The 26,999-nt window shown below is 40.7% G+C and overlaps 1 protein-coding gene across 1 annotated transcript; it reads right to left on the bottom strand.

The window, feature by feature from the left end:
• Positions 1-1,575: 1,575 nt before the first annotated feature.
• On the bottom strand, positions 1,576-26,999 carry SOAT1 (sterol O-acyltransferase 1). The gene is made up of 15 exons (XM_009892841.1): positions 26,870-26,999; positions 18,514-18,572; positions 13,041-13,189; positions 12,887-12,946; positions 12,359-12,466; positions 10,343-10,625; positions 9,148-9,226; positions 8,359-8,440; positions 7,605-7,650; positions 6,277-6,406; positions 5,765-5,862; positions 4,410-4,508; positions 3,781-3,916; positions 2,810-2,955; positions 1,576-1,947 (listed from the first exon to the last, which is right to left on the bottom strand). Exons 1-15 carry the CDS (start codon positions 26,991-26,993, stop codon positions 1,891-1,893), a joined length of 1,656 nt encoding a protein of 551 aa, XP_009891143.1. The 5' UTR covers positions 26,994-26,999; the 3' UTR covers positions 1,576-1,890.

The following is a 26,999-nucleotide window of genomic DNA, read 5'->3' on the forward strand; positions in this document are numbered from 1 at the left end:
GATTTACGATTAATCCAACTGAATGAGGAGAAAGTAATCCATTTAATTCGCAGGATCAATTTTATATACTAATACTGCCAAGTTTCAGTATATACATGAACTCCTTCCTCTGAAATTAACCTGTTTCAACAAACAAGTTCTAGAGTAGGAGGTATTTTAGAGGAGAGCCACATATGCAAATGCTGTATTTGGCAAATTCAACCTGACACAATGTCCCTTCTGAAGAGCCAGATTTCTTTGTACAAGAAACTGAAAACCTGGATGACTGTAAGTATCACCTAGCTTTCATGAAATTACTTTTAACTCAGGTTAGTAAAAATATAAGTCCAAAAGACAGTTTTAAGTGGACTGGGAGACAAGTCCATCAACAGCCCCAATACTGCTGGTATCCAATACCTGGGCTGTAGGTCAGTCAGGAAAGGCTGTTACTGAAAAGTGCCAAGAACATCTGAGTAATTCAGAAGTTGCTGAGAACAAAGTTAAGGTACCTCCACCAAGTTACCCTCTCTCTCTCTCCAATAACGGGAGTTGCAGTTCCAGTAAAACTGGAGAGATACATACCCACATACCATGCAAGTTCCCTTTTGTGCTTAACATCTGACAGAACAAGGAAACTGAAGGGACTCTGCCTAATTAATACCTATTGAAACACCAAATTCACATAATTCTTCTCCCTTTAGCAGTGTGTATGGGAGGATGTCCTGCCTCTTCAGAAAGAAGCGGGCAATACCTAGGAAACTGGTCTTCACCTGAAATCCCCACTGATGTAAGAGCAGACACAGGCAGGTGAAAAAGCAGCTCTGACTGCAGCCACTGCATCAACCTTCATTTCCCACCAACGATGTTAGAAGCTGCTACAATACATGTTGGTAAGAGGCACCGAGATGTGCTGACATATTGAACTGGACGTAGCCATTTCAGATGAGAATGCACTATGTACCTGGAAAGTCGATTGCAGTTTCTTACAGTTGGGTCATAGTATTTCAGATCTTTCACACTAAAGAAAGCCTTAACAACTTGTATACCTTAAAGCACCTGCTTAAAGCAAAAGCTCTTTTACAAGTTAATTGTGTTAAAAAGAATTGATTATCTGGAGCAACAGAAAGGAAAAGCCAGAAGAAAAACTATTCCTCAAGTCACAAAGGCCTTCATAGAACAAAAATGTTGTAAGTCAGTTGGGAACTTAATGAATACAGAGAAAACATAAATTTTCAGTGTAAAAAGTCACATAAAGACTGACCACACTGTGCCCTGCTTCTGAACCTGATTCTCCAATGCAGCCACAAATAAACTGACAATCCCCTCCTTCCTCTGCCCGTTTTAAAATCTGCAACATACATAGAATGCAGTTCAAAGCCATCCAGGAATACTTTGGCTATTTTCAGAGCAAGGAGGTAAATATCCTGTTGTTCCGCCACTTGTCCGCGTCGTAGCAGCATACAGGATCACAAAGAAGAGAAGTTTTGTAGATAACCCATTACCAAAAGGGAGAAAAAAATTGCAAAGGGATGGCTAAGGAAGATGGACGGACACCAACAATGAGCTACTAGCAAATCTGACTAGATTATCTATTGTCCAGAAGAGCAGCAATTTGGGGGGGCCCCTGGGTGAGTAGGATTCCAGAAGACTCCACCTTCAGCTCAATGTTTTACTGGCATGGAAATGGCTCAAAGTGGGGCAGCACATAGTGGATGCTGCCTATGAAGCCTGTTGCAATCCAGGTCAACTGGTTTGCCCCAGTAATGTTTAAAAAAATTACAGTTTCTCCCCAATAATCAGGAGGCACAACTTCCCTTAGAAAAAGTCCATAGTGAGTTAGGTCATTGGTCCAAATACTTGGAGGACAACTCTCATCTTCTGTGATGATGACACAGCCCGAGCATGCCATTTTTACATCTTCATATGACATGACCACGAGCGTGGTTTTAAGTAGTCCAGGAACGTGGGCTGCAAAAGATGGAGAAGCAATATGTCAGTCACAGGCAAACAGCACCGGCTGTGGTGTGGTCTGCTGAAGCCAACCTTCCCTAACAGGAAAGATCAAACCACATTTTCACATCCTGCAACCCTATTCTTATCCTCACAAAACACTCTGTAGAAGTGTAGCTACAGTCAGAAGCTGTTTGCCTGCCATCTACCTTACCTTTAGTTCTGACACATCAGCTAAATGCTGGTTCTAGTAGCATATTGTATCAAGAAGTCAGTCATTTAGAATGGCAAAACTCTTAAGTGAGCAGAGTCAAACTTAAAATAGAGTTTGCCCAAGGACACCTTTGGTTAAAACCGAAATCAACTAGGACAGCAAGTTTTATGTAGCAGAGAATCTGATCTCAAGAAAGTGAGTTTTAAGTCAGAAAGTAACACCATCAAAACCCCAGACTGATCATTTATAGGCAACTAATTCTCACTGCCACCCACTCTAGCCTGGGAGAGGCACAATAAGCTCAGTTTCTGTGAGCCTCCTAGAAGAGTTTCTCCTGACCTCATGGGCCAAGTGCTGTAGTTCCCGTCACACAGCCTGAATGGCCTAGCGTACTCTCAAGCAGTGGCTTATGTCCTCAGAGATGTGGGAAAAACACCCCCAGTTTCAAGAAGTGAAATGCCATCAGCATAAGAAGCACACTAATGAAAGCACTTTTGTTAGAAAAAGCTTTCCTAGATCCTCTACAGTTTCTAGACTAAATAACTCCTAATCAATAGCACACTGCCCGGAAGACTAGTGTCATTTAACATCTGCCCTGTCCCCACAGCAAGAAAGGACAGGCCACTTGCATGGTCAGTTATCCCAGAGGAAAGGTCAGTCACTCACATTCTCCATAGGGCAGTACTGGCGGGCATACCACTCCTGGCTATAGAGGCAAATGATGACACCTTGGCCCAGGAAGAGGGAAGTCCACATGATCACATTCCAGATGGGCCCTTTCCGACGGTCATTAAGGATGAAGTTGAAGACCACTGGGAAGAGGTGAAATGAGAAGCATCATTCAGAAACAAACTCAGAATTAAAGAATAAAAGACTCATTGATTTAACTGGATCTTTCCCTCCCTTCGCTTCATCTCTAGAGCAACAAGGCTGCTCTGTGAGGTCAGTATAGTGCAAGAAAATCTGATTGTGCTTGGCAGTAGAGCAAATACTATGAGATGATTCTGACATTTACTTCCAATAAGTTTGCCAACAAGCTGGCCTAGCTGTATGCCTCTGGGGATCAATATTGTTTGTGTTATGCTGGTGAGCAAGACATGCTGGCAGAGGTGGCCTAGAGTTTATTACAGCCCTCTAACTTCCTCTAGCTCAAAATCCAAAATGAAGCAAGAGCTTCAACTTCTAAATGGGCTCTCTTCCTCACTGCAGCAGTAATGTAATACCTGTCTTACACTATGACTTTAAAAGAGGAAGGCTTCCAACTTGCTGACACAGCAATTCAACTAAGGCTTGGCAAAGGGGAAGCAGTGCTATTAAAATATGTAGTGTCTCATGAACAGCAGTACACACATGTATAGCTCTCCCTCCCCACCCATAATTTGCTCATCTGAGTCCCAAAGCTTGCGAACCCAGTGTGTGTATACATGTATCTACTGAGCTACTTGGCTGCAAAAAGCCATTCACAAAGTTTGGACCCACAATTGCAACTCTTGGACAAGAAACACTTCTGTGTGTGAGTGCCTAAAGGATAACTGGCATCAGCATCAGAAGAGCTAAACACGTTTGTTTGAAAGAAAAACAAAAAAACAAACCACAAACCCCACAACCCACTCACATAATCTCTCCTGGGAACTTACTTCCAAAGCACATAAACAGGCAAAAGAGAACTGGATAGAAGAAGCCGAAGCAGATGCTCAGAACATATTCATGCACAGCAGCTGATACTGTGAAGACAGACAGCATAGCTGCTGCTTTGAACTTCTTACCAAAAAACTGGAAGAGAGAAGAATACAAAAATACTATAAGCTATTCTGCTGCGGTTTTAGTTTGGTTGTTTCAACTTTTTTTTTTTTTCACCTGAACTAAGAAGGGCCTCCTTCAGACATACATAAAATATTAACTGCTTTACAGAGCACCCCAGATTTTAGGTGTTTTTCTTCAGGCGTATTTCTGGTGTCCTGCATAAGTACTCAGGTTGAGCCCACTCATGAAATACCTACCACAGCTCATCAAAATAGTACAATGTAAACTCACACTGTGGAGTCAATCCTTACACTCTTACACCTCAGACCCACATTTTACGCATATTAAAGACTTGGAAATGAGCAATGGATCTCTAAAAAACACAGCAGCTACCCACAACAGCTGCGGCAAGACATTTTTGTGCTTCTCAATGGACAGTGATGCTGTGTCTTCACAAATGTACTGTCTTACTTGGTGGTTAAATGTTTAGTTAACAAGAAGAATACATCTGCTTGTTACTCACCCAAAGGAAGTCCCTGTAGGCATAGTAATAGAGCCAGTCATGTACTACCACATTCCAGGTTCGGTAGTAGTTTGCATAGGAAGTGGAGTTCCACCAGTCCTGAAAGCATAGTTGAAAAAAGTAGAAATCTAATTAAGCATAAAACATTCTACGGGTCTCTTCTGGGATATCAAGTTGAAAAATACTGATCAGAGTAATACCAAGCTAATATAACAAGTTGCACTGTGAAATAATGCATTCCATTGCACTTCCAACATTCCACTCTGTATATCAAAGTCTGGTTTTATCCCAAACTGCAGTGGCTGAGATGATAAAAGAATAAAAAGAGTGCCAGCAGAGTTATTGTGTAGGTCTGGTGGCTGGTTCTGTTTGTATATACAGGGTATATTACTTTAAAAACAATTGAGACTGCCAAGTAGAAGTCAGATCTGTTCTACAGCACAGCAACAAACAACTTAGGCCTCAACAGCATAAACCAAACAAAAATCCTGTGGATGCTTTGTTTCGTAAAACAGTCTTCAGTTTCTTCCTCTTTTGTTTTCATTAGGAAAATCATAGAATAATAGAATCATAGAATCGTCTAGGTTGGAAGGGACCTTTAAGATCATCGAGTCCAACCATCAACCTAACACTGCCAAAACCGCCACTAAACAATGTCCCTCAGCACCTCCCGGTGTTTTAAATACCTCCAGGGGTGGCAATTCCAGCACTTCCCTGGCCAGCCTGTTCCAATGTTTGATAACCCTTTTGGTAAATAAGTTTTTCCTAGCATCTGTCTTAAACCTCCCCGGTGCAACTTGAGGCCGTTTCCTCTTGTCCGATTGCTTGTTATTTGGGTGAAGAGACTGACCCCCACCTCGCTACAACCTCCTTTCAGGTAGTTGTAGAGAGCAATAAGGTCTCCCCTCAGCCTCCTTTTCTCCAGACTAAACAACCCCAGTTCCCTCAGCTGCTCCTCGTAAGACTTGTGCTCTAAGACTCCTCACCAGCTGTGCTGAACAGTAACCTGCAAGGAATATACTTCATTTTTCAAGGTGTCTCTGTGTGGGAATAAGAGATGCAAGGTGCATGTCTAGGGTCTGGGTTCTTGTAAAAAGTACAGAGGAAAGGAAGGTTTATATTTTCTTTAGAATATATAACCAAAAATAGGAAAATACTAGTCTGCCAGACAAAGACTGAAGACCACTTGCTCCTTCAGAAGTCTTTATTTCATTCTGAAAGTGAAATTTCTTTAGTCATACTTGCATATCTTTGCTCTTTTCTCATCAAAATCATGATAGCAATTCAATTTCTACAAGTGCAATTTTAGAAGCTTTACAAAGCTTGCTTTATAAACTATAACTCCTGCATCTTACCTTGTAGAACATCCTGTCTGCAAAGCGCAGCATCTCAGCAAATGCATTAAGCCAACAGTGAAGGAACGCAAAGAAAACCAGGAAGAGAATCAGTACACCTAAAAACAAGGTAGATTCAGACTGGTTTTGTAGTGTTTTCTCTCAGCTATAAACAAGACTATGTAACACAGTCAAGACTGTTCTTATAGGCACTGACACAGATAAGCTTTGTGCTACCTATACAAAAGAGTAGAAGTATTTCAGTTTCTCACTACACCAGGTCATGCTTAGACCAGTGGGAAATAGCAAGGTTGTCACAGAGCCAAGAACCTGGCTTTGAAGACAGTTAAATCCAAACCCAAGTTTTTATTTTTGTGCTGCTGACTCTAAAGTTTAACACCATAACACTGAAGTCTGCCCACAAGACCTCCTTCACTGATCTTTGCCTGTCATCAATGCATCTCATATGAAGCACTTCCCCTCCCTTCAGCGTCTTCCATAAAGCTATAGTCACTCATGAATCCAGGTCTTACCTGGCAGAATGGAATTGAAGATGCAGAGGACCAGCCCTCGAAGATTGAAGGTTTCTTGACTACTGTTGTGAAACTGAGGAATGCAGAGTCTCACAAAGATGTAGTAGGCATAGAAAAGCGAACCAAGCACCTGGAGCAAAAAAAATAATAAATCTGACTCTATAACAGAAATGCACAATTAACACATCACCACTTGACAGCTCTAGGAGAGGAACAGCAGCTGCCAACACAAATCAAAATAATTTAATTTACATTGTTGCTAATAAACTTCCCTACGGGTCCAGGCAGAAAGTAAGCCACAGGCATCTCTGTAGCATGTTGACAGCCAGGAGCGAAATCAACTTGTCTTTTCTACTACAGCAGCTGTAAGTTTCTCCTATTCCTATCAACTCAGGATTTACAACACAGAAAATTTGTGCCAACACCAAAGTAAGTGGGGAAGTACTCTGTGATCTAGGTCCGAGACAAGGGCAAAAATAATTCAAAAATTCTTACTGTAGTTAAATTTAATATAAAAGCTTACTTTTCTTTTATCCCAAAGGAGATGTTTACAGGCCAAACAGCCTCAGGCCTTCTTTGGCTCATGAACCCATATTCTGGAAGTTGAGGTCAAAATGCAAGTCACTGCTTTAAGTAGTCTGACAGCTGTAAGCCAGGTGTGTGCTTTATCACCCTCTTTTGTCAAAGAGCAAGCAGCTGAAGGCCTTTTCCATGCTTCGGTGTGGTTTGGGTTTTTTGGGGTTTTTTTGTTTTGGTTTTTTTTAATGTTTTGCTTTTTAAACCATTAATGCATTGTGTGACAGTAAAAGTTTCAATCACACAATGCCATTACTTGGAAACACATCCACAAAAAGCAACTGAAGCTCACATCCAGACAAATGTGAAGATCAGGTCAACCTTGAGCTCAAATAAGCACTGAAGATTTGGACTCCAGACCTAATTATTTCAAATTGGTCTGAGTATCTGCAGGCAGGTAGCTGTGCCAGTGCATTACAATACAGCATCAGTGTACAGAAAGAGGCCCAGAGCACGGATATTGCGCTCCCCACACACACACAGCTTTTGTTTGTATGGAATGGAATCTAAAGGCCCGTTTAAGCAAGGATTTTTTTTGTTTTGTTTGTTTGTTTGTTTGTTTTTCCTTTGACACAACCAGCAATATCACTGTGCAGCAATATCACTGTTTCTTTTTTTAGTCACTAAAATGTACTCCTTTCTGGTAAGCCCACACCAAGTAAACAGTGATTTAATGCCAAAGGGAGAACTGTTTAGCACCACAGTTTAAATGAACTCCGAAAGTGCTTTCTTCAGAAAGCTGCACTACTCACCTGTGCAAACTTGGTAGCTACATAGCCCCATCTTATCGTGGGATTCCTAGGAAAAAGAACACATGATATATCTAAATAGGACCTCAAAGCAGCAAAAACCTCCCTTCAGTTACTGACTTTAGTGACCTATACTATGAAAAAAAAATTGTTTTTGAATTCTAGAGTTCTTAATCTCCTGACATCCCAGAGAAGTCTGCCCAAATTGCTAGTTCCTCACTTTCAACTACAGCAGGACAACTATGGCAACTCCATAAATGGAGAAGTATCTGGAGGGCAGCATTATGCAATTACGTAGGAGGTGATGATCTGCCCGATAGTCACGCAAAGGACTGCTGACTTGACACTGTCAAAGTGCAACCCAGCAAAGTACAGAAAAGTTTGGGAGTTCCCAGTTTTAAAGGCTTCGGCCTATCTCCTCAAACTCAAGAGACAGGGCTGCTTATTAGCACCACATAAAACAACACACAAGCCTACTGCAGCAACTGCGCGTCACTAGATATTCAGTAGCAAGTTCTTGATTTGTTTCATTTCAAGTGCACTTCCCAAAGAAATAAAACCAGAACTGGAAATTCGAAATACTCTTAGTGTCAGAGTGAGTTTTCATGACCAAGTCCTGCTCTTGCCAGGTTACTGACTTAACCACATCTTTATGAAAGCTTTAACTCGTAAATTGAATAGATCACATTCAGAGATGCTTAACATTGGCTTCAGTTTTTAGACTACTTTAATGTTCTATTGGTATTGCTCACATTACCTGGGATAGTTGTCTCTGTAGATGAGGGTGGGAGCAAAAAGGAAGTACAGGTATTGAGAAATTCTGGGAATAGGTACTGTGCCTGGAAGAAAGGGAGATAAAAAGAACACTCTGCAATCTTTCTGCTTACTGAAGTTTTTGGTTTCCCCAGTACACTTTCACAACATACAACCCTCATCGCCTCAAAAAAACATCAGTCTGGAACTAAAGGTATGGGATTTGCAGAGAGGAAACCAAACTAGACTCATCAGATGGAACTGCTCTCCCCATGAAGCACAGTTAACAAGTGAGGGCAACTAACAGGTAGGGCAGCGCTAACTAACGCTGCTAATGATATGACATTCCCTTTCCTCCTAGGGAAGATGAAGCTGTAAGGCCTGTACCAACACGTGGGTTCATGTTCAGCTCTAGCACACCTTGCTGAAAGAGCTTCTGTGCTTCTACAGTTGCTGTCATTTCACCTAGAGCGCTGAACTCTGTGTGTGCAGGCAGCCTATACGCACCTTTTTCTCCTAAAAGCAGAAATAAGTCTTGCTTCAACAGGAGTCTTTAAGACACAGAGATGACTTTGACCTGAACAACAGTCTATCTCATTGCCTATTACCAAATGAAAATGTTCAAGCTGAAATTATGATGCAGAAGGGTCAGCATAGAGCCTCATCACCTGCCCAGCCAAAGTCACCTACTCAAAACCTACCTCTCCAATTCATGAAGGCAGCTCAAAGCAACGGCAGGAAAACAAGAGCTGGTTATGCACTGCTGTCAAATAAAGTAGGGCAAGTTACTCACTGGACTTGTCTTTTACAGACGACAGGACTCTCGGCACATTCTCCCGGACAAATGAATGAGCCTTCATAACAAGACGAACCTGTAAAACCGCGAGAATATCAGTTTAATCCTCTCACTTTCCCAACTTCCCAATAAAGACTGAAACAAGCATTTTAAGGCAACACCTTCAACATCTTGGTTTCTCTCCAATTTACCCCTTTTACAAGGAAAGGGCTGCTTCCTCTGCTCACAGCCTTGTTTAACTGACATGAATTTAAAACTGCAACGTGAAGCATGCAGTAACAATCATGACTCAGGAGAGTCAAAACACATCCCATTTACACTCACAGGACCACAGCATATGCAAGGACTCCGAATTACACCAGTAAGTCACTAACCAATTAGCATTAACTTAAAATTGATGCAAAAAATAAAAAAGCCCCATCCATTTCAGTAGGACAGTATGCTTCAAAATCTTGAAACTGACTCTTTGAAGTTAGATGTGTTCTACAGCAATTACCACTACATTGGAATACGGTGGTGCCACACATAAATAGTCTCCGAAGGACCAAAAGGAAGGCTAGTCCAAAGTTAATTCTTCAAGCCTACACTCTCATATCTGACCATCCTTGTTTTAACCTGATGGTCTGACTAGTCCTCCACATTCCTGCACTCTCTCCCACCTGGCCCTGGAAAAAGAAAATTCCATTTTCAATAAAATTCTGACTACAAGACAAAGACAGGTGCTTCTTTGGAACACAACAGGAAACAGGAACGCCTTATTGACTACGTACTTGCCTTTTTTTTTTTTTTTTAAAGAGGAATGTTACAGCTTCCTTGTGAACTATGGCACAACAGGTTCTTAAAGTTGGTTTTAAGCATTTAGCATCCACAAATCAACTAGAAGTAAACGGAATTTCAGCCTTGAAGAAACCCACAGTAAAACAGAAACCCACAGCCAGAAAAACCCACAGTAAAATCTTATATACAGGCTAAGAAAAACAAGTGGTTTCCAAGTCAAAATGAAATTTACTATCTACTTTTTATCATTAGACTTGCTGCCTGTATGTCTGTCAGTAAGTCAAAGACAAACTCCATCCACAGCCCTGGCTTAATTTAATGAATAAAACCAACAGTTGACTCCTTAGAAAAAAAGGACTCTTTCCATTTTGAAAAAAAGATTCAATATAACCAAAGACATGGGGTAGGGACTTACCTGTTCCAATATTACAATAAAACGGGAAGCTGGAGGCAGGGCATATGATACAGCAACATAGGTTGGTCCAAATCCAAGCCCAGCTGTTTGGAAGAGCATGAACAATGTTCCATAGAAGAGAGAGCGGATTACACGATGGGAGGAACTGCAGTAGCCTTGGGCCCACCAGACGTAAAGGTTGTATGGAACAATAACTGTGGCACAGAACATGCACACCCAAGTACAGAAGACGACTGGGAACTTTCCAAAAACAAAGACCAAGAGATCAAATCCTAGGACCAGCCTAGAAGGCACAAGGAAAGAGACAATACTGAGTGTCCATTGTTTCATTAGAAATACTTCTACTCCACTAAGTGGCTACAAAATGCAAAACTTCTAGATCATAATTGTTAGACAGACTAGATAGTTTTCAGTTCAAAAACAGGGGACTGTCTGTGCCAGATTTAAGTGACCACCCACAAGCACATCAGAAAATAAGAGATGAAGGACTCATGCCATCAGTGCTGTCAGGCACAGCTTACCTTCAAATCCCACAGGGCTTAAGCACATCTTTAATATCAGCAAGTGCTTTAAAAGTATGCTCAAGCTCATCCCTGCTAAGAACAAGCACGTGACTAAAGGATCCACTGCTGAACCAGGGTCCAAAAGCTTTTGGGAAACCCTTCCAAAACATCATCACTATTATGTTAAGAATCAGCTCTTCCCACGAGTTTAACACCTAAAGAGGCTTTTCCCCCACCTCTATAGGCATGAGATATTCTAACACCTAGCACTCAAACGTAATTTAATTCTGCTTTGTGAAAACTGTAAGCATCCCACATGGACTCAGTTTACAAGTCACTCAAAAGGCTTAGGGTCATTAGATGGTCAGTCCGAACAAGTCTGTGTGGCACACACCAGGTACTTTATTTCATTAATCAAGCTTAAAACATGACATAAACAAAAAGATGTTCAACCTTACTGGCTATCAAAATCACCAGAGCTTACTCCTATGTGTAAGCAGCTCTTCTAAACCAAGGTCAGAGGAGAAGGTAGTACAGAGTACACCAACACAATTTGTTTTCATGTGTGGGCTCAATTGCAAACTGGATCCAAATTGTCAGATCTAGCTGAGAACGTAACAATGAATTTTATTTTTATTTTTTAAAGTAATCAGAGAATCCAGCCCTATTACTTGATTTTGGAGGTAAATACCTGTTCTCCCCCAGCGTCCATACACTAATAAGTTAGGATCAGCTAAACAATATTCAATAGTTCACAAGCCTGTTCTTATACCCAGGCAAGCGGGACAATGATTCTAATCAAGATACAGCTCTAGTTTTGTAAACTGAAGATCAGATAATCAGCAAGATAAACATGTAATCCTACTTGTGTACATGGGATACAGCTTGCCAAAAAGATACTATTTAAAGCAACAAGCAAGTGTGAGGAAAACAGTCTTTCACAATCTCATTCACAACTGGCTAACTGCAAAGCACAATCTTAACAGAGGCTGTGCCAATATCCTTGAGACTTTCCTCCAGGAAAAACAAAAAGTTCTATTTTTATTTAAGCACAAGTACAGTGTTCCAGAACTGTCATTATTAAACAGAGAAAGGACTGCTAAAGTATTTAGTTTTTCTAAACACAGTCCTCCGTCAAGCAACACAAGCAGCTGAAAGCTACTGTTTCATTAAAGACACTCAACTAAAGCAGTCTGCATTCAATAATGACCCCTCCCTTTTGCCTTGTGCTGAACTAAGCACATTAGGCACAACTGTGTTGGCCATAATTCTCATGGAATACACCAATCTATAAGATTTTCCCAACACATAGCTACCTGATTTGAAATGACCATATCCCCTCTACAGGGATTCAAGCGTATATTTTAAGTATGTCAAGTTAACATACATCCAACAACATCCCAAGGAAAGATTCCCCCTTCTTTCTGCACCATTCTGCAGTTTCACGTACCTCTGGTGCTTTGGAAGAGAGGATTTCCCAGACCTGGTCCCCATCTTTCCAAAGCAATCTTACCTTCCTTCATCAATGAAGTCTACTAAAAGTGTGCTGAGGATGAAGACAATGAGAAGGGCGATGAACATGTGGTAGATCGTCCTGATGTGACTCACTTCAAACAGCTCACTACGGGAGAGATTTAAATGCTATCAGGCCATTCGCATAGCACGTCACACCTCCAGTATATTAGCTTTCAACAAATTTCATGGTAAGGTAAGATGACATCACTGCCATCCCAATTCAAAGGGCTGAACACAATTTGAGTGCCAGTCTACAGACACTTTCTCAGTTTATCCACAAAGGACAATTAGCCATTATCTTAGTGGTACTGAGTGGACTGTAATGAAGACTTACATTCGGGAAGCCTGCAAGCTGCAATAGAGATGTTTTAAAAAGAAACAGAGAAGCTTAAACGGATTACTCCACAGGGGTTTGAATGTAAGACTGTGGGGGATGGTGGGGAGAATACCTCAAAGCAAAGGCTTGTTAGTGTATCATGGGTATTTTCAGTTAATTTAATGGAAAACATGTACTTAAGTTACTCACTCCAAGAGGGACCTCCTGGCAGTAAAGATCTTCCCATGTTCTGGAGGGGCCCTCAAAGTCCTGCAAACAAAGAGGAGAACATGTGAGACAAGAAAGGAAATAAGGCTTCCAGGAAACATAACCTTGCTATAGGAACAGCTTAAAACTGACATACTTGGCTTTGTGCAGTTCCTTCTCTGAGCAGGAAGCCGGGAAGATGGAGGCTGAAGATGAGGAATCCAGGAGTGCTGATTTTGCCACCAAACTGTTCACAAACTCTGTGAAATGACTGTCCACTTCCTTCATGAAAGCTGGCTTCAATTGCTGACAGCAAAAACAGAGCAGAAAGTTGTTTAATTCTCTGGATGCATTTTAATAAAATATTTATATTCTTTTTATCCCAGAGCAGGGCAGAGCAAGGCATAAAGAAAACTTTCTTGTACTATCTGCTAACAGTTGGAGCCAACTTGGAGAGAATCAGGGGCCTATCCCAGCCTGTTCACACACCTCAGGCCAGAGGACTTTAAGTAATGTTTATTTTCTCTATCAGATGCAACACAGAGAAGCAAAGTAAACATACTGATCTTTGTATATATTTCTGGACTGGCAGGTATTTCACATATGCTGTGGTGCCAAGAAGGTTGAGCTAAACTTAATAAATGAGACCCAGAAAACATTTCTCAATTTTAACCAGTTACATCCTTAGCATACAACACTTACAGCAAGATTTACTTTTTAGCCCATCTAGTGTTATTGAGGGAAAAATGGACTTTTTCCACACTTGTGGCTAAGCAATGACCACTTATGTTCTCATACATTAACACAGAAGCGATCTTAACAACGCAAGTGCAGGAAGGGGGACCAATTGCACCCCTCCACTGCTACTGCTGTTCGGATGAAAACTTTCATGTACCATTGAAATTACAGAATGCACAGAAAATTTCCACAAAAGCAACAAAACAGGGTAACATTGCTAAGCATTAAGACTGAGAAGTGAGAGGGACAAAACTGCTAGGCAGCAAGACTAAGTTCAAGAATTCAGGGGATCAAACACCCCAGCTGAATCTCCTATGCTCCCTTTTCTTCAGACAGCTTTATACAGGTCGTCTCCTCTATTACAGCCAGTTGTGACATAGTTATACCATTTTTAGCCTATTCCTAATTTTCTTCTCTCGTTTTATTAGACAAAGACAACTTCTGGAGCATATGAAGTTACCCAGACAAGGACTATAATTCATCTTCAAAATGCAGATTGTAAAATGCTAAGATGTTTTCATATCCTTTTTGTCTTGCCCAAAGACTAGCATATGTAATCCATTCCTCTGTTTTCCTGTCTGCAATATAGTTGGATCTGCTATTTAGGCTCATAATATGAGCTTTCAAAGACCTCATCTCCCACACTCCAGGCAGAGTTTTTAAAACTAGATGCATTTAGAAGAAACTGAGTAATAAAATGTTCAAAGTTAGTTATTTCTGCAGTAAGTGCTACACTGAGCTCTGGATAGGTCTTTGCTGTGGTGCAAATTCTCTTCCTCTTTATATGCAGAGAGGATCCCAAGATTTGTACAGTGGTGTGTTACTCTTATGACTAGAAAAAAAAGTAAGCAAAATTAATTTCCTCAAGGAAAGAAAAAGACAACATGCATTCACTGTATTTCAGTGAGAAATTTGGGAAGCTAAAGACCCTAAGACCTCTGGCACTTCTGAAGACAGTGGTTTATAAGACTGACAGTTTAGTTCCTTAACACCCAGTTCAGTCCCCCAGACACCAAATGGTCTTCCCAATACTTGAGCCTAGTGATGAAGCATGGCTGAAAGCCAACGCCTGACATCCTGAAACATAAGCCTTTCTAGAATGCTCTGCCAGATAGCCATCATCTTCATCTCAGGAGGCAGGCAAGTTTCAAGAAATTATTTCAAATCTAATTGCATACCGTGTTTTGCTTTTTTATGCAAGTGTCTGTTGGAAACATTTGTCTGACCATCTTTTTGCATGGGATTTTTCAAGTTTGCCTCCTGATCCAAGACCCAAGTCTTCCTACATGCTAACTACACATTTTTTTCATCTAGTCTTCCTACTGATCAGCTGCTTAAACATATGTTCCCCTGATGACCTTTGGAATTCCCGACTGCTACCTACTTTCTAATCTTTAAGGTTGAAAAAGTAACAAAACCAAGAAATCCATTTTCAAGGAGGGAAAAGACACTTGAGCTCATTTGTCAGTCGGTGTTTAGCATAATAGTTAGGCACTGACACATAAAGCAAGCTGGAGCAGCATTGCTTTTGCTAAAAAGGAACAGGTACAAGGTCTAAGAGAAGAAGGAAAAGTCAGATCACTGAAACAGCACCTGTTAGCTCTAAGCTGCAGCAGTGACATGTTTACCTCTTACACAGACCTCTTTCTACAGCTATGTTTTAAGGAGTCTGATTTCCACTGATGGACACTTGTCATCCATGATATAGCCTTCATTATCCAAGCATGGTTGGACTGATTTTATACAGCAGATCTAAACAGGACTCAGCTAAAAAGCACTCTCTAGAAGCAAAGCTTTGAGGCTAACAAAATATATTAGTAGAAGATGTATTCTTACAAAATGCTACAATCTAACATGACAACAGCCAAGCAAACAAGTTTAACTCTCTGGCAGGAAATACAAGACAATCTGAGATGAGACCACATAAACCCAGGAGACCCTGAAGTCAAGATGCATCAGAACTCTACGTTCCTCCTGTTTCAGTGGTCAGTTCCAGAGAGATCTCTTGAAACAGAAGCTGCAGTAGGGGACAGATTAATATTTAACTTAATAAAAATATTTTTGCCCCTATTTGGCAGCTGCCAGTATAGAATAAACAAGCTTCACTGGTACTTAATGAAACAGCAGCTCTTAGGAGCTGGCTACTGTTAGATATTGCTTTTCTGGGAGGTAGAGAAGATTGTCTCTTGTAGAGATGTCGATCTGCTCCTTTAAAAACAGGAGAAAAAAGTTAATTGAGTACTTTGGAACTACAACCTCTAACAGAAGACACCAGTGCTCTCTGGCACAGCCTGCTTTTACAGCATGCATGCACATATCACTGCCAAAAAAAGTCAAATAGAAATTTCTGCTCCTCTTGGAGTGCTCAAATTTCCATGCCAAACAAAGCACTATTCATTCCTACCAAAATCTGTCATTTTGTTTAAAGACTCTCCCCTTCTTTTCAGCCCAATCTCCTCCCAGCAAGAGTTTAACAGAAATTATTTCCTTAAATTACATCTTCCTTTTACAATTAGCATTCTGCTGAGTTTGCCTCCTCCTACTACAACCCTCCAGGGCTGACATCAACATATGCATGTGTTTGGATTGGAAGAGCAGGGTATGCGTTCTTGTTAGATTAAATAAAATACGATACAACCAGAGCATAGATCTTACAGTAACTGCGTACAACAAAACTTCACAACATATTGTGCTATATTATCAGCTATTACTATTGCTATTCAAAGGGCAAACTACTTGATGAATTGCCAAGGTAACTGTGAGTGCTCAATAAGCCAAGTGCATTCCACCCAGTTACCAGAGAAATGAAACTTAAGAGAGTATACACCTCCCACCAGTCTTCACTATGACAGGGCATGGATACACAAATGGCCTTGTTGTTGCTTCCCCCAGAGAGTACTTAACCAAGAGTTTCCTAAAGTATGCTTGAAGTCACAGACAAGGAACTGGGCAGGTCACTCAGCTGTCACCATTAAGTTTTAAACAAAAGAATCAGATCATTACAAAAAAAAGAAAGGGCGGCAAGTATGAAAAAAATGCTGTAAGAGCCAGAAGCTGGCCAATAATTTACGAGAAATCGAAGAAAGTTGAGGGAAGTAACTCTGAAGCTTACTTACAAAGAGAAAGTTGCACAAGTTCCCCAGCATTTTACTCATTCTAACAGATTTAGTAATTTCAGTCACTGAAACATGATGACATCCAGCCCTGACCAGGTGACAGAACACACCATTCTCAACTCAGAACAAAGGGCTAGATTTTCAGACTGAACTGCAGACGCATGAAGGCATTCTACTTCAAATAACACCTAGCACCTACAAATCCCCTTTAAAACAGTGGGAGTTGTCAGTAACCAGCGCTTCTCAGAAGTCAAATGTCTGTCTAGACCTCAAATACCTATCACCTAAAGAGTAAAATGCAATCCAAGCTTTTTGTTCAGTGGTTCACACAGCAAAAGTGACAGGCACTGCAGGAATTCTCAGGAGTTTTGCAGTAGATGGATGCTTTTACATAGCCTTATATCTATTATTGTGGCTTTGAGAAACCTTACACAAATTTGCAAGTTGCTCAACCCAGGGTTTAGAACCTGAACTCACCCTGTTTTGGGAGAAATGTCAATAATTAAAGTGCCAACTCATGGTTTCTTCAATTCTCTTTGCAGACAAGAAATCACTTTGTCTAAGAACTAGTGTGTCTCAAAGCTGGTGGCCAGAAAAAAACATTTAGAAACAATAGATGTTCCTGAAGAAAGAAATCCAAGATCGAGTTGTCCCCCTGCAACCAGTAAGTGGTCTCTGGAACTTGCAAAGCTACACATCCTTAACAGTCAAAGCTTTCTTGTGCAAGCATCTATTGCCAACATAGTCATTTGCAGTGGCTATTTTGTCTGCCAAGGAAAGATATGAGGCTTGCTCTAACATGTCCTCAGTAAGAATCATGCAGAGAAGACAGCGTCCAAAAAATTCAGAGCTGACTACCCCTCTAATGTGCTAAATTTTAGGAGTTTCAGCACAAAAAGCAGTACACCCTTTGCAGAAGACATTTAAATACACTTTAGTTATATCTGTTACAAATTATACACTGCCTATAGAGGTGAAAAAGAGACTTTTAAAGAGGAAAACATCTCAAAGGTGCAAGATATTTTTCTCTGTCTTACAAGTATCCACTCCCTAATATTCACATAAGGGTGGCACAATTAGATTACTTCATCTTTACCATGGAATTCTCTGCATTAAAATGAAGCAAGAGTGCAGGACGATTTGCCCTGAAGAACATACATACTAGAAAACAATGGTTAACAAGGAAGGTGCAGTTCCTTGTTAGCTAACTTCATTTAATTTGGGCATAAATCACCTTAACATAAGCTAAGACAATGGCAGCTCATACAGATGCAGACAATATTAGAAATACCCAGTGCTATTTCTTCGAGGTTATTGCTTACTGACAAAAGAGTGGGACCAAGGATCAGGAAGGTCATCTCCCCAGCTAGGGCAACAGAAGCTGTGGGAAACAGGTTACATGCTAGCCTTTACTCAATGGATAGCAGGACACAGAGCATTTTAAAGACTAAATACGCCAACAGGCTAGCTGATAATTACACTGCCAAAAGTTAGTTGTGAGAGAAGTTCCATTTTATCTACAGGCCTCAAAGTTCATTCTTATCTTTGGACTTCAACCCATTGGGGTCAAATAAGACAGAACTGCATTTGATAATACTACCTCTCTTGTGAAAAGTCAGAAGAGAGGAGGAGGAGAGAGAAGGCTGTATAAAAGTCACTGCACTCAAGCTATGGCTAAAGAGGGATATTTGTGTTCCAGGACTAGTGACTCTCCAAAAGACATTCAGAGTCAATTATCCCACTCCTCCCCACCAGCAAGCATTAGAGTATATTTACCTCAGCTTCTGCTATTAGCTGCATTTTCCTTGTTATCACATGGTCAACATCAACCCGGCCTAAGGAAGGAAAGCAAATATTTAACAGTTGCATTTTCAGTGATGTGAGCTGCACATCTGAACACACAGAAAGCACAACATACTGTAGCTCAGTCATTGATTTTTTCATTAGCCCTTCTGACTTCCAATAAGGTCCCAGTAAATCCAAAACTAAGCTTCAGGAAATTCATAAGCTATGACCAAGTATTTTAAATAGCCATTTAGGATAACAGTGCTGTAAGGCAGTCAACAGCTGATAACATGCTGTATTGTCAAAAGCTTTATTTTCCATCAGCAACTCTGCAAATCTTCCCAAGGTCCCTAAACGTATTCAGCCTTGAAACAGCAATTAGAACAACCCTTAGAAGGTCATATCCAAGTGTGCTGATCTTTTATCAGAGCTTTATCTTACGCACAGTGAACTAGACATAAGATTAGGTTGTCTGGAGGTCTCTACATTGCCAATAGACAAGGCAGTCAAGTCACTACTATCTGTAAAATAATGTAACCAGCTCTGAAGACAGGCTCAGTGGCAAGTTGGAAGGTTATCCTGCATTCAAAGCTGGCTGTCCTCCCTCCATCCCCCCAGGAGAAATGCTAGCCGTCAGAGTGTATTCCTCAATATGTTTCATTGCTTAAGCAAACAGTCAGGTCAAACCATGCCATGAACATCATCCGACTTTTATCATTACTAATACCACTGGCTCATATGTAAAGCCTCAAATATCAGCTTTCTTTTGCATAAAGAAGTATTTCTTTTTTTCTTTTTCATATTTCTTTTGCATACACATCGAGATGCCTCTATTACATCAAGTGGAACATATACAAATCAGACATTTTAGACTAGTTAAGTTTTAAGACAAGGTTTGTCTGCAATAGTTGTAGAGTGCTGGCAAGCCAGCTGGTGTTTCACTTCTCCAATAAGAACTACAACACAGAAGATAAAGTTACTTAAAACAGTCTTGCACATGAAGGAAAAACAAGATTAAAGCAGCAACATCCACCCCCCTAAAATACTAGTCAGGGTGAAAAGATAGCAACAAACCTTGCCTTGTGCATGTCCTTTGGCAATTATAGCTACAACAATACCTTACAGAGTAACACATGGGTAGCATTACAACTTTCACGTTCAGTATCTAAGACAACATTACCACTTTTAGAAAAAGAGGGTACTGAACTGATTCTCTAGTAACGTTTCCAGTGAAGCATGAGCTAACAGATTTGCAGCAGAGGTGTCAACATTGTACTGCTGTGTAACGAGAAGACATTCATAGCAATATCACAGTTCATAACGCAGCATCCTTGTCTTGTCCTCCTTGTATGTGCACAGACTATGCACACAAAAATGCACAGTGCGTTGTTTCAACAGAAGCAAGTGCTTCTGTGATGCACACTAGTCTGAGAGTGCTCTTATAAGCAACCAGTTGTAAGAAGTTTAGGTAGACCTGCTTCAGAGATGACTCCAATTCCAATACTGGAAAAGAGTTAAATGAAACGAGAATATCTTTAACAAAGCTATGTTCAATTTTTAGCATTAATTCTGCACCCCCCCCAATCAAGCAGGAAGATCGAGTTTTGTCTATAAAAACTGCTACACAAGCTATAGATTTAAGAACAAACCAGCAACAGCCGCCTATTACTTAGCAGCCTTGTAATGCAACAACAAACAAACTGTTTAACACCATAAATTTTTGGATGCATGCAAAGATCCATTTTACAAAAATAGAATTTCTGGTTGCTAAGCATCTCACCTCCAAGACAAAAAAATTACCTCAGCATTTAAGCTCATTATGCTGTTACATTTGCCGAACAGCAGCATTTTGGAAAACAATTCGAGACAAGAGTGTAAGATACCACTAGAGAGTCCCTTGTCCCACTCAGCTCGTGCACTTTGCTGGTGTCAAATGGATTCCACCTTCTCTCCTCCAATAAATTAGAAAAAAATAAAAACCAAGTTGTTCCACAAGCAGAACTGTATCCCCTTCATATCATCTCACTGTCTCTACTCCCACAATGGCAACTGCACATATTGTATTCATAGCCCCCTCCCTCCATTACCACTATGCTAAGAACTACCTTGTGCTTACCTGGTACAAAGCAGACAGGACACAACTAACCTTTTCTTGCAAAAAGGTTAAGAATTTGTGTGTCTTATCCAGCTGCCAGTCTTCAAGACTATCTATTTGCTTGAAGCCGTCCAACACGGCCAAAGAGGACAGAACACATGAGACCTAAGGGATTGCACTATTTCCTTTGTAAGCTAAGCTAAAAATAAACAACCATTGCTTTGACCATGTATTTCCTGTCAGATCTTGTATTCGAAGCCTCAGCTATTATAACTACCCAGGACTAGCTCACTTTGGAAATAAAACACCCTTTTTGACTTACAAGGCCTTACAGATGGATATAGTTTTACAAATACCTAATGTACAGCTTTAACGGCTGTACAGGAAACGAGGCCAGTCTCTAACCTGCTGATGTAATTGCTAAATTGTATGCAGCGTCCCTCCTATCACTTTATTCACCCACACACCTGTGTGTATTCACAGACTAGACTAGAAACACAGCATCTTTTAAAAGACTTTAAAAAAAAAAAAATCAAGATCGCCATGTCTTTAGCATATGCATCTCAAAGTAAAACCACCCGTAAGCTTGCTGTTTCCTTTCCAGAACAAAGAGCCTCCTGTAGAAGAAAACCCACCCCAAAACAACAACTCATTCTGCTGTGTTGCATCGCCCCATAAACTCAAGCTGCGTCACAAGGCAGATACCAGAGAACACAAACTCATCACCTTCTTGAATCACTCATCTTCCATTGTGCAAGGCGCTACTTATGTTCTGTGAGGTCATTCAAGAAGAGAATCATCACATGATTTTGAGTCTAAAGGGAATTGTGCACTGCTGAGACGTCCAAATCTTCATTTTCCTTTGACACTGAAAATGAAGACTGGATCACTCTGTATCACTTTAGGATTGCAACATTATGACAAAAATGGACTCAGGGCTGCACAATACAAGCAAGCACACCTCAGCATTTACAACAAGATGGGATATGCCTTCAGAAAATGGGAAATGTATTTAAAGTTATAAGGAAGTAAATATTCTTTGAAGACTAGTACAAAATAGTAGCAAATTTCACAGGAGACTGAAGCAGGGTTTGCTTGGAAAGAGCTTTGCTCACAGGGAGAAATTTTAACTTAATGGGAGCTGTGTTCCCTTCCCATCAGCAGATGTTGATAAGAGCTTTAGCTGACCACTTGGCTTTGGCTTGTAGAAACTGATCCTTGTAGGATGTGACACCTCTGCACAGCCCAAATTCCAAGCAGGTTCAAAAGTCAGAAGGGAAAAAAAAAAAAAAACAAACAACAAACCGAAAAAGAGCAACTTAAAACGTAAGCTTCATTTCCATAGGAAACCAGGCTAATAAAAGATCACCTGAAGACTGAGAAAGCTTCTTATTGTTGAGAACTTGAGCAAATGAACTTTCACAAGAGATTTACAAGCTCCCTTTCTTAAAGGATCTCATTGTCCCTTTTTCAACCTACTCTTGTACATGGTACAGATAAGTGACATTTGAGATGACTAGAAAAGCACCCCATTCATATAATCTGTTAGTGTTGCAGCTTGGGATCCAACAAAAACAACTTCTATGTAAGATGCTAGCCAGCACTCTACTAAGCAAGCTCTCAAAAATTAACTGTGTTAAAAAGCATTCATTTTATTTAACTGCTACAGTCTGCAATTACCACTAAGGGCACAACGGGGAATAAGTAATTTGAGTACAGCTGTGGCTTGCTTGCAGTGCTACAGTTCCAGCCTGTAGTGACTTCACCAGTTGCAGAAGCTGCCCGCAGCCCAGCACTGTGAGCCATTGCCACTTGAACTGTTCCTGCACTGTGCCAGTAAGTTTATTATTGAGCAGTTAGAACAACCCAGGGAGACTACTGCTATCTAAATCCCTGCACAGCATTCAAGAAAAAATTGCCTCTTTGCAGAAAAGCTAAGAAAAGCAAGCACACGAACAAACGTTGGTTTATTGCCACATACAACTCAAAAAAGACACTTCTCAGAACAACCAAGCACACCACTCAGTTCAGAAGCGTTTGCCCCTAATGTCAGGATCTGTTTAGCTTCAGGATCTTCATGGAAAGTCACACATAAAAACTGTACCCAATACTGCCCTTCTCTAGAAGAGTTTACAAATATTATCTTCATTATTTCTTGTTCAGATAACTTACCATTCAAGAGGTTAAAGCAACATAGCCAGAAGGATTTAATTACTGTCAGATACCTGGATTCAAAGGCTCCCTTTCTTAAAAACACTGAAGATGTTATCTGAAGGAAAGCAATGTCAAAGCCAACCTAGTGCAAGGCTACTGTAAAGAGGGGAAGTCTTCCATATCTGATACAATACAACATATGTTAATAATTTAATGCTAGTAAGCCTTATTCTGATTTATGGTAATTTTTTTGGCCACTCAGCAAATAGAGGTAAGTTATGACTAGATCACTCCCAGAGCTCAGCTGATCTGCTTAAAGAAAGCATAGTCCATAGGTCACTGTGCTGCAGCTGGCAAAGAATTCAGTTAAAAAGTCATTTCTGCAGGCACAGGGGACCCAAACAGCATCTTCACTAGCAGGAGGAAATACCAGCATTCTCTATGCCACACCAGCATGTCCACAGGCTCCTTACAAGAAACTGCCCAGAATCCACCTAGTCTCAGACAAGACAGCTGTTTGATCCATCTCCCTGAAACGCATCCAAGAAACTCAATTCAAGCAGCTTTCAGCCTTCACCAAACCCACGTGTTGCAAAACTTGAGAGCACCTAGAATTACCAGAATCCACCTAGTCTCAAACAAGACAGCTCTGTTTGATCCATCTCCCTGAAACACATCCAAGAAACTCAATTCAAGCAGCTTAATCCCAAGTTCATTAATCCATAAGAAATAGCCTGTTGATACAATGAACGCTTATTGCTAGGAGTCAGACAGCAAACCCTAAAGCTTTCCAAATTACTCCCGGTTTTAGAGCTCCCTCCTCCTACATCTATCAGTAGGCACACACAATTCATGTGGCTTCATGAACTTTTGCACTGAGAATGATCAATAGTAACCTCTTCATTGGAAGACAACAACCCCTTTCTAAGACCAGCATTACCAAACAGGCTTACTCATAGCAAACAAAGATATGCCACATAGCTTGTTTGGAGATCAGTCTCTGGAGACACTTCTAATCCTTTTCTGATTTCCGAGGAAACAAGGGCAGACTCCACAACCATCGTTTACTGTTTTGAGTGGTCTAATCTTAGCATTTTAGAGGCAATCAGATACACATGTCCTCTCTAACCTTTTAAGACCTGCCCATCCAATTTCCATTATGCACATTCCAGGTAAGTTTTCCTGCAATGGGTACTGCTTGATATCAATATCCCATTAAGCAGAACAGTTTTAGATTTATTTATGTATCTGCAGCTGAAAACATAAGACTAATCTTATTAAGGAAGCCCAGCTTTTGACAGGGGATTACTGCTGCCTAGATCACCTGTTGACTCTATGCCAGGACCAAATTAGTTATTTAATTATGACACTGGAGTCAATTCAAGGAGAAGTGATATACGAGACTGAAGTTCAGCTACTCTGTCAAAGTGAAATTACAGGCTGAACGATTACAAGATACAAATACATCAAGGGACAGAAAAATTCCTCCAGCAATCTCAAAGCTATGAATACTTCCACACTGCTATAAATCTGGGTGTACATGAGTACAAACTACTCAGTCTTAGAACTCAGCAAGCAACAAGGCAGTTTTCAGCAGAATTGATGAGGCAAGGAAAAAATAACCTAAACTATACAAACGGAAGCGTCAGACATAATGTGTCTCTAAAGCCAATATATGGATTAAAATTACTACTCCAAGCAATTTCAGATCAGCCAGCGCATTTGAATTTTAAAGAGAGGATTAATGGCCTAGAAGTTTCCGTAGAAAGTTCACACACTTCTGGAAACAAGTCAGTTGGCCCTTGACACATTAACTCTTAAGTTAAAAAGCAGATTGTGTTTGCTAATCAGGGAGGATCAAGGGTGGAAAATCACATTAGCGATTTAGTTTTTCTACAGAAATAATTACTACAAAGACACTATAATATTTATTTGCATAGAAGATACTGTCTTGACCTGGTTAGAACCCCTTGACTGCAATAAACATGCATCTTGTCTAAAATTCAACATAACACCCAGAGTTAAGATGGTGAAGTATAAAGAGAATGTTGCCAGACGTAGCAGCCTCATGCTGCCTTTGTATATGTCAGTTCTAATGCCTCAGAAACAGCTATTCAGAAGTGAAAGGCTGGGACAAAAGAAAGCGAGAAAAGAAGTCTACGGCTACTCCTTTAGAAAAATTTTTCCACCTCAGCTGTGCTTTCACAGAGAGCCCTGCCTACTAATGCAAGCATACTGGACTACATGAAGAGGCTACTGCCTGGAACACTTTTAACTTTGTAAAGCCTCAACCTTTGTGCCAGAGAGATACTGCTTTAACTCCACTGTAGGGAGGAAATCCTGACCAGAGGGATACATCTTCCTCCTGGGCCTATAATGTGGTCAGGCATCAGAGACTGACTCATGTCTCCTAATTCCTGTTGTCCCCATCACTGTGCTGAGCAAAGACCCTGCAGAAACTGGTAACTGCTAAGTATCTTTGTGACACTTCTGCTGAATGGGTAGCAACCCTGGAAGGTAAGAGGCACCAAGTCTTAACTAACCAGGATTCCTCCACACTGTCCTTCACTGCAGTTTGTACTGTAATAACACATTACATTGTTCTAAGTCAACCCACCAGGCACATGTACATGCATGAAAGCTCAGTACACTTTCACAAGATCTGCCCCAGAATGCTTACTTGCTACGCACGCACAGCATCTCACCTGTAGTGACATTATGCCACATCTCAGAGGTATTAAAATGAAAGGCTTCTAAAGACAGGCACACCTACCTATCAAGTGCTAATTATCACAGCTATATTTATTCTTTACCCACAAGCTGGCAAGAACTCAAATTCATGCATAACAGTTAAGGTATTCCATAGATAAAAAGATAGGAATCTGCTTCTAAAACCACCATAACTGTTGCCCAGTAGCCATCAACTCCTTGCAATTTCCTAAAACCAGCATTAATGGAACAGTCCCATTTGATTCAATTAAAACGATGGTATCACCAAAATCCCACTTCTCCAAATAGTTTGTGGGATGGCTTTCTCTCAAATGTATTTTTTGCAAGAAGAAATCTGACTTGTCCTAAACTTGTTTGCTCGAACTCCCATTTCAGTTGAAAAAAATACTATTGAAATAGTACCAACGTATTCAGAACCATACCAGTAAGAACTATCTCCTTAAGTCACTGGTACCAGTGTTTTGGAACTTACACTCACATGGCACATTGTGATAGACTAGCTTAGCTTTTTGCTCGTTCCATCTCCCAGAGAGAAAGGAAACAAGCTGCAACTTCATTGTTAACCTCCTTATCACCAGGCTGGAATGTGGTACAACATAGCCCAGGAATTACAGACAGTTACAGTGTCCACAGGCAAAATCACTCAAACTGCCACACAACTTTCCCTGCAAATCAAGGGATAGGACATAGGCAGTGATGCTTCCACAAAGCCAACTATAAGCCACATTACTTTTAATGTGACCACAATATAAATGAATACAAACCCAACTGTGTATTGTTCTATCACATCTTTTAAGGCAGCCAAGGTTGAGACTGTATAGAAGGGAGTTGTTTTGACATAAACAGAGCCCCACAGGAGCAGACAATCATTCTTTGTGGTATCCTACTGTCTATCTGTCTGTCAGGATGGATACACCAGCTTAGCCTGCTATGTCAAAGATCATTTTGTTCAATCCTGAGGAAGCCACATGCTTAAGGTTTGTAAAGGAAGCAAGATGAAGTCCCCAGAGAAAGCATTTATCAGCATTACTCAAAAATGTTGTCAAGATGCATTTGCACCATTTACAACATTAAAGCACCTCCTCCTCATCACACACACTTCTCTGGTGACAATTAATCACTATCTTTATTCTACACCCCTGTAAACACTGCAGTACACAGTGCCCGAGGGAAAGTTTGGCAGGACAGCACTCCAAACAACCTAACCCTGCTGAAGAACTGTAGTTGATACACAGGGAATTACACCTTGGGAGCCTTTCTACAAGGAGAAATGAAAGAGCCAATAGGCAAGGGCCACGTGCTAGAAAGGACACCTTACAGGAGATCACATGCCAGAGATGCAACTAACCCCGAGTGAGAGAATCTCACCATTGCTCGAGTTTTGAAATGACCTCTCGCTCTCAGGTCTCCTCTGTGTTTCTTCATTCTCAGGCGTCTTGCAGGTTGTAGTGGAGCCAGACTGGCGTTTTCTTACACAGTCATCACCTGCCATTGTTGC

This window comes from Charadrius vociferus, unplaced genomic scaffold (assembly GCF_000708025.1).
Source record: "Charadrius vociferus isolate BGI_N301 unplaced genomic scaffold, ASM70802v2 scaffold39, whole genome shotgun sequence".
Taxonomy (NCBI): Eukaryota; Metazoa; Chordata; class Aves; order Charadriiformes; family Charadriidae; genus Charadrius; species Charadrius vociferus.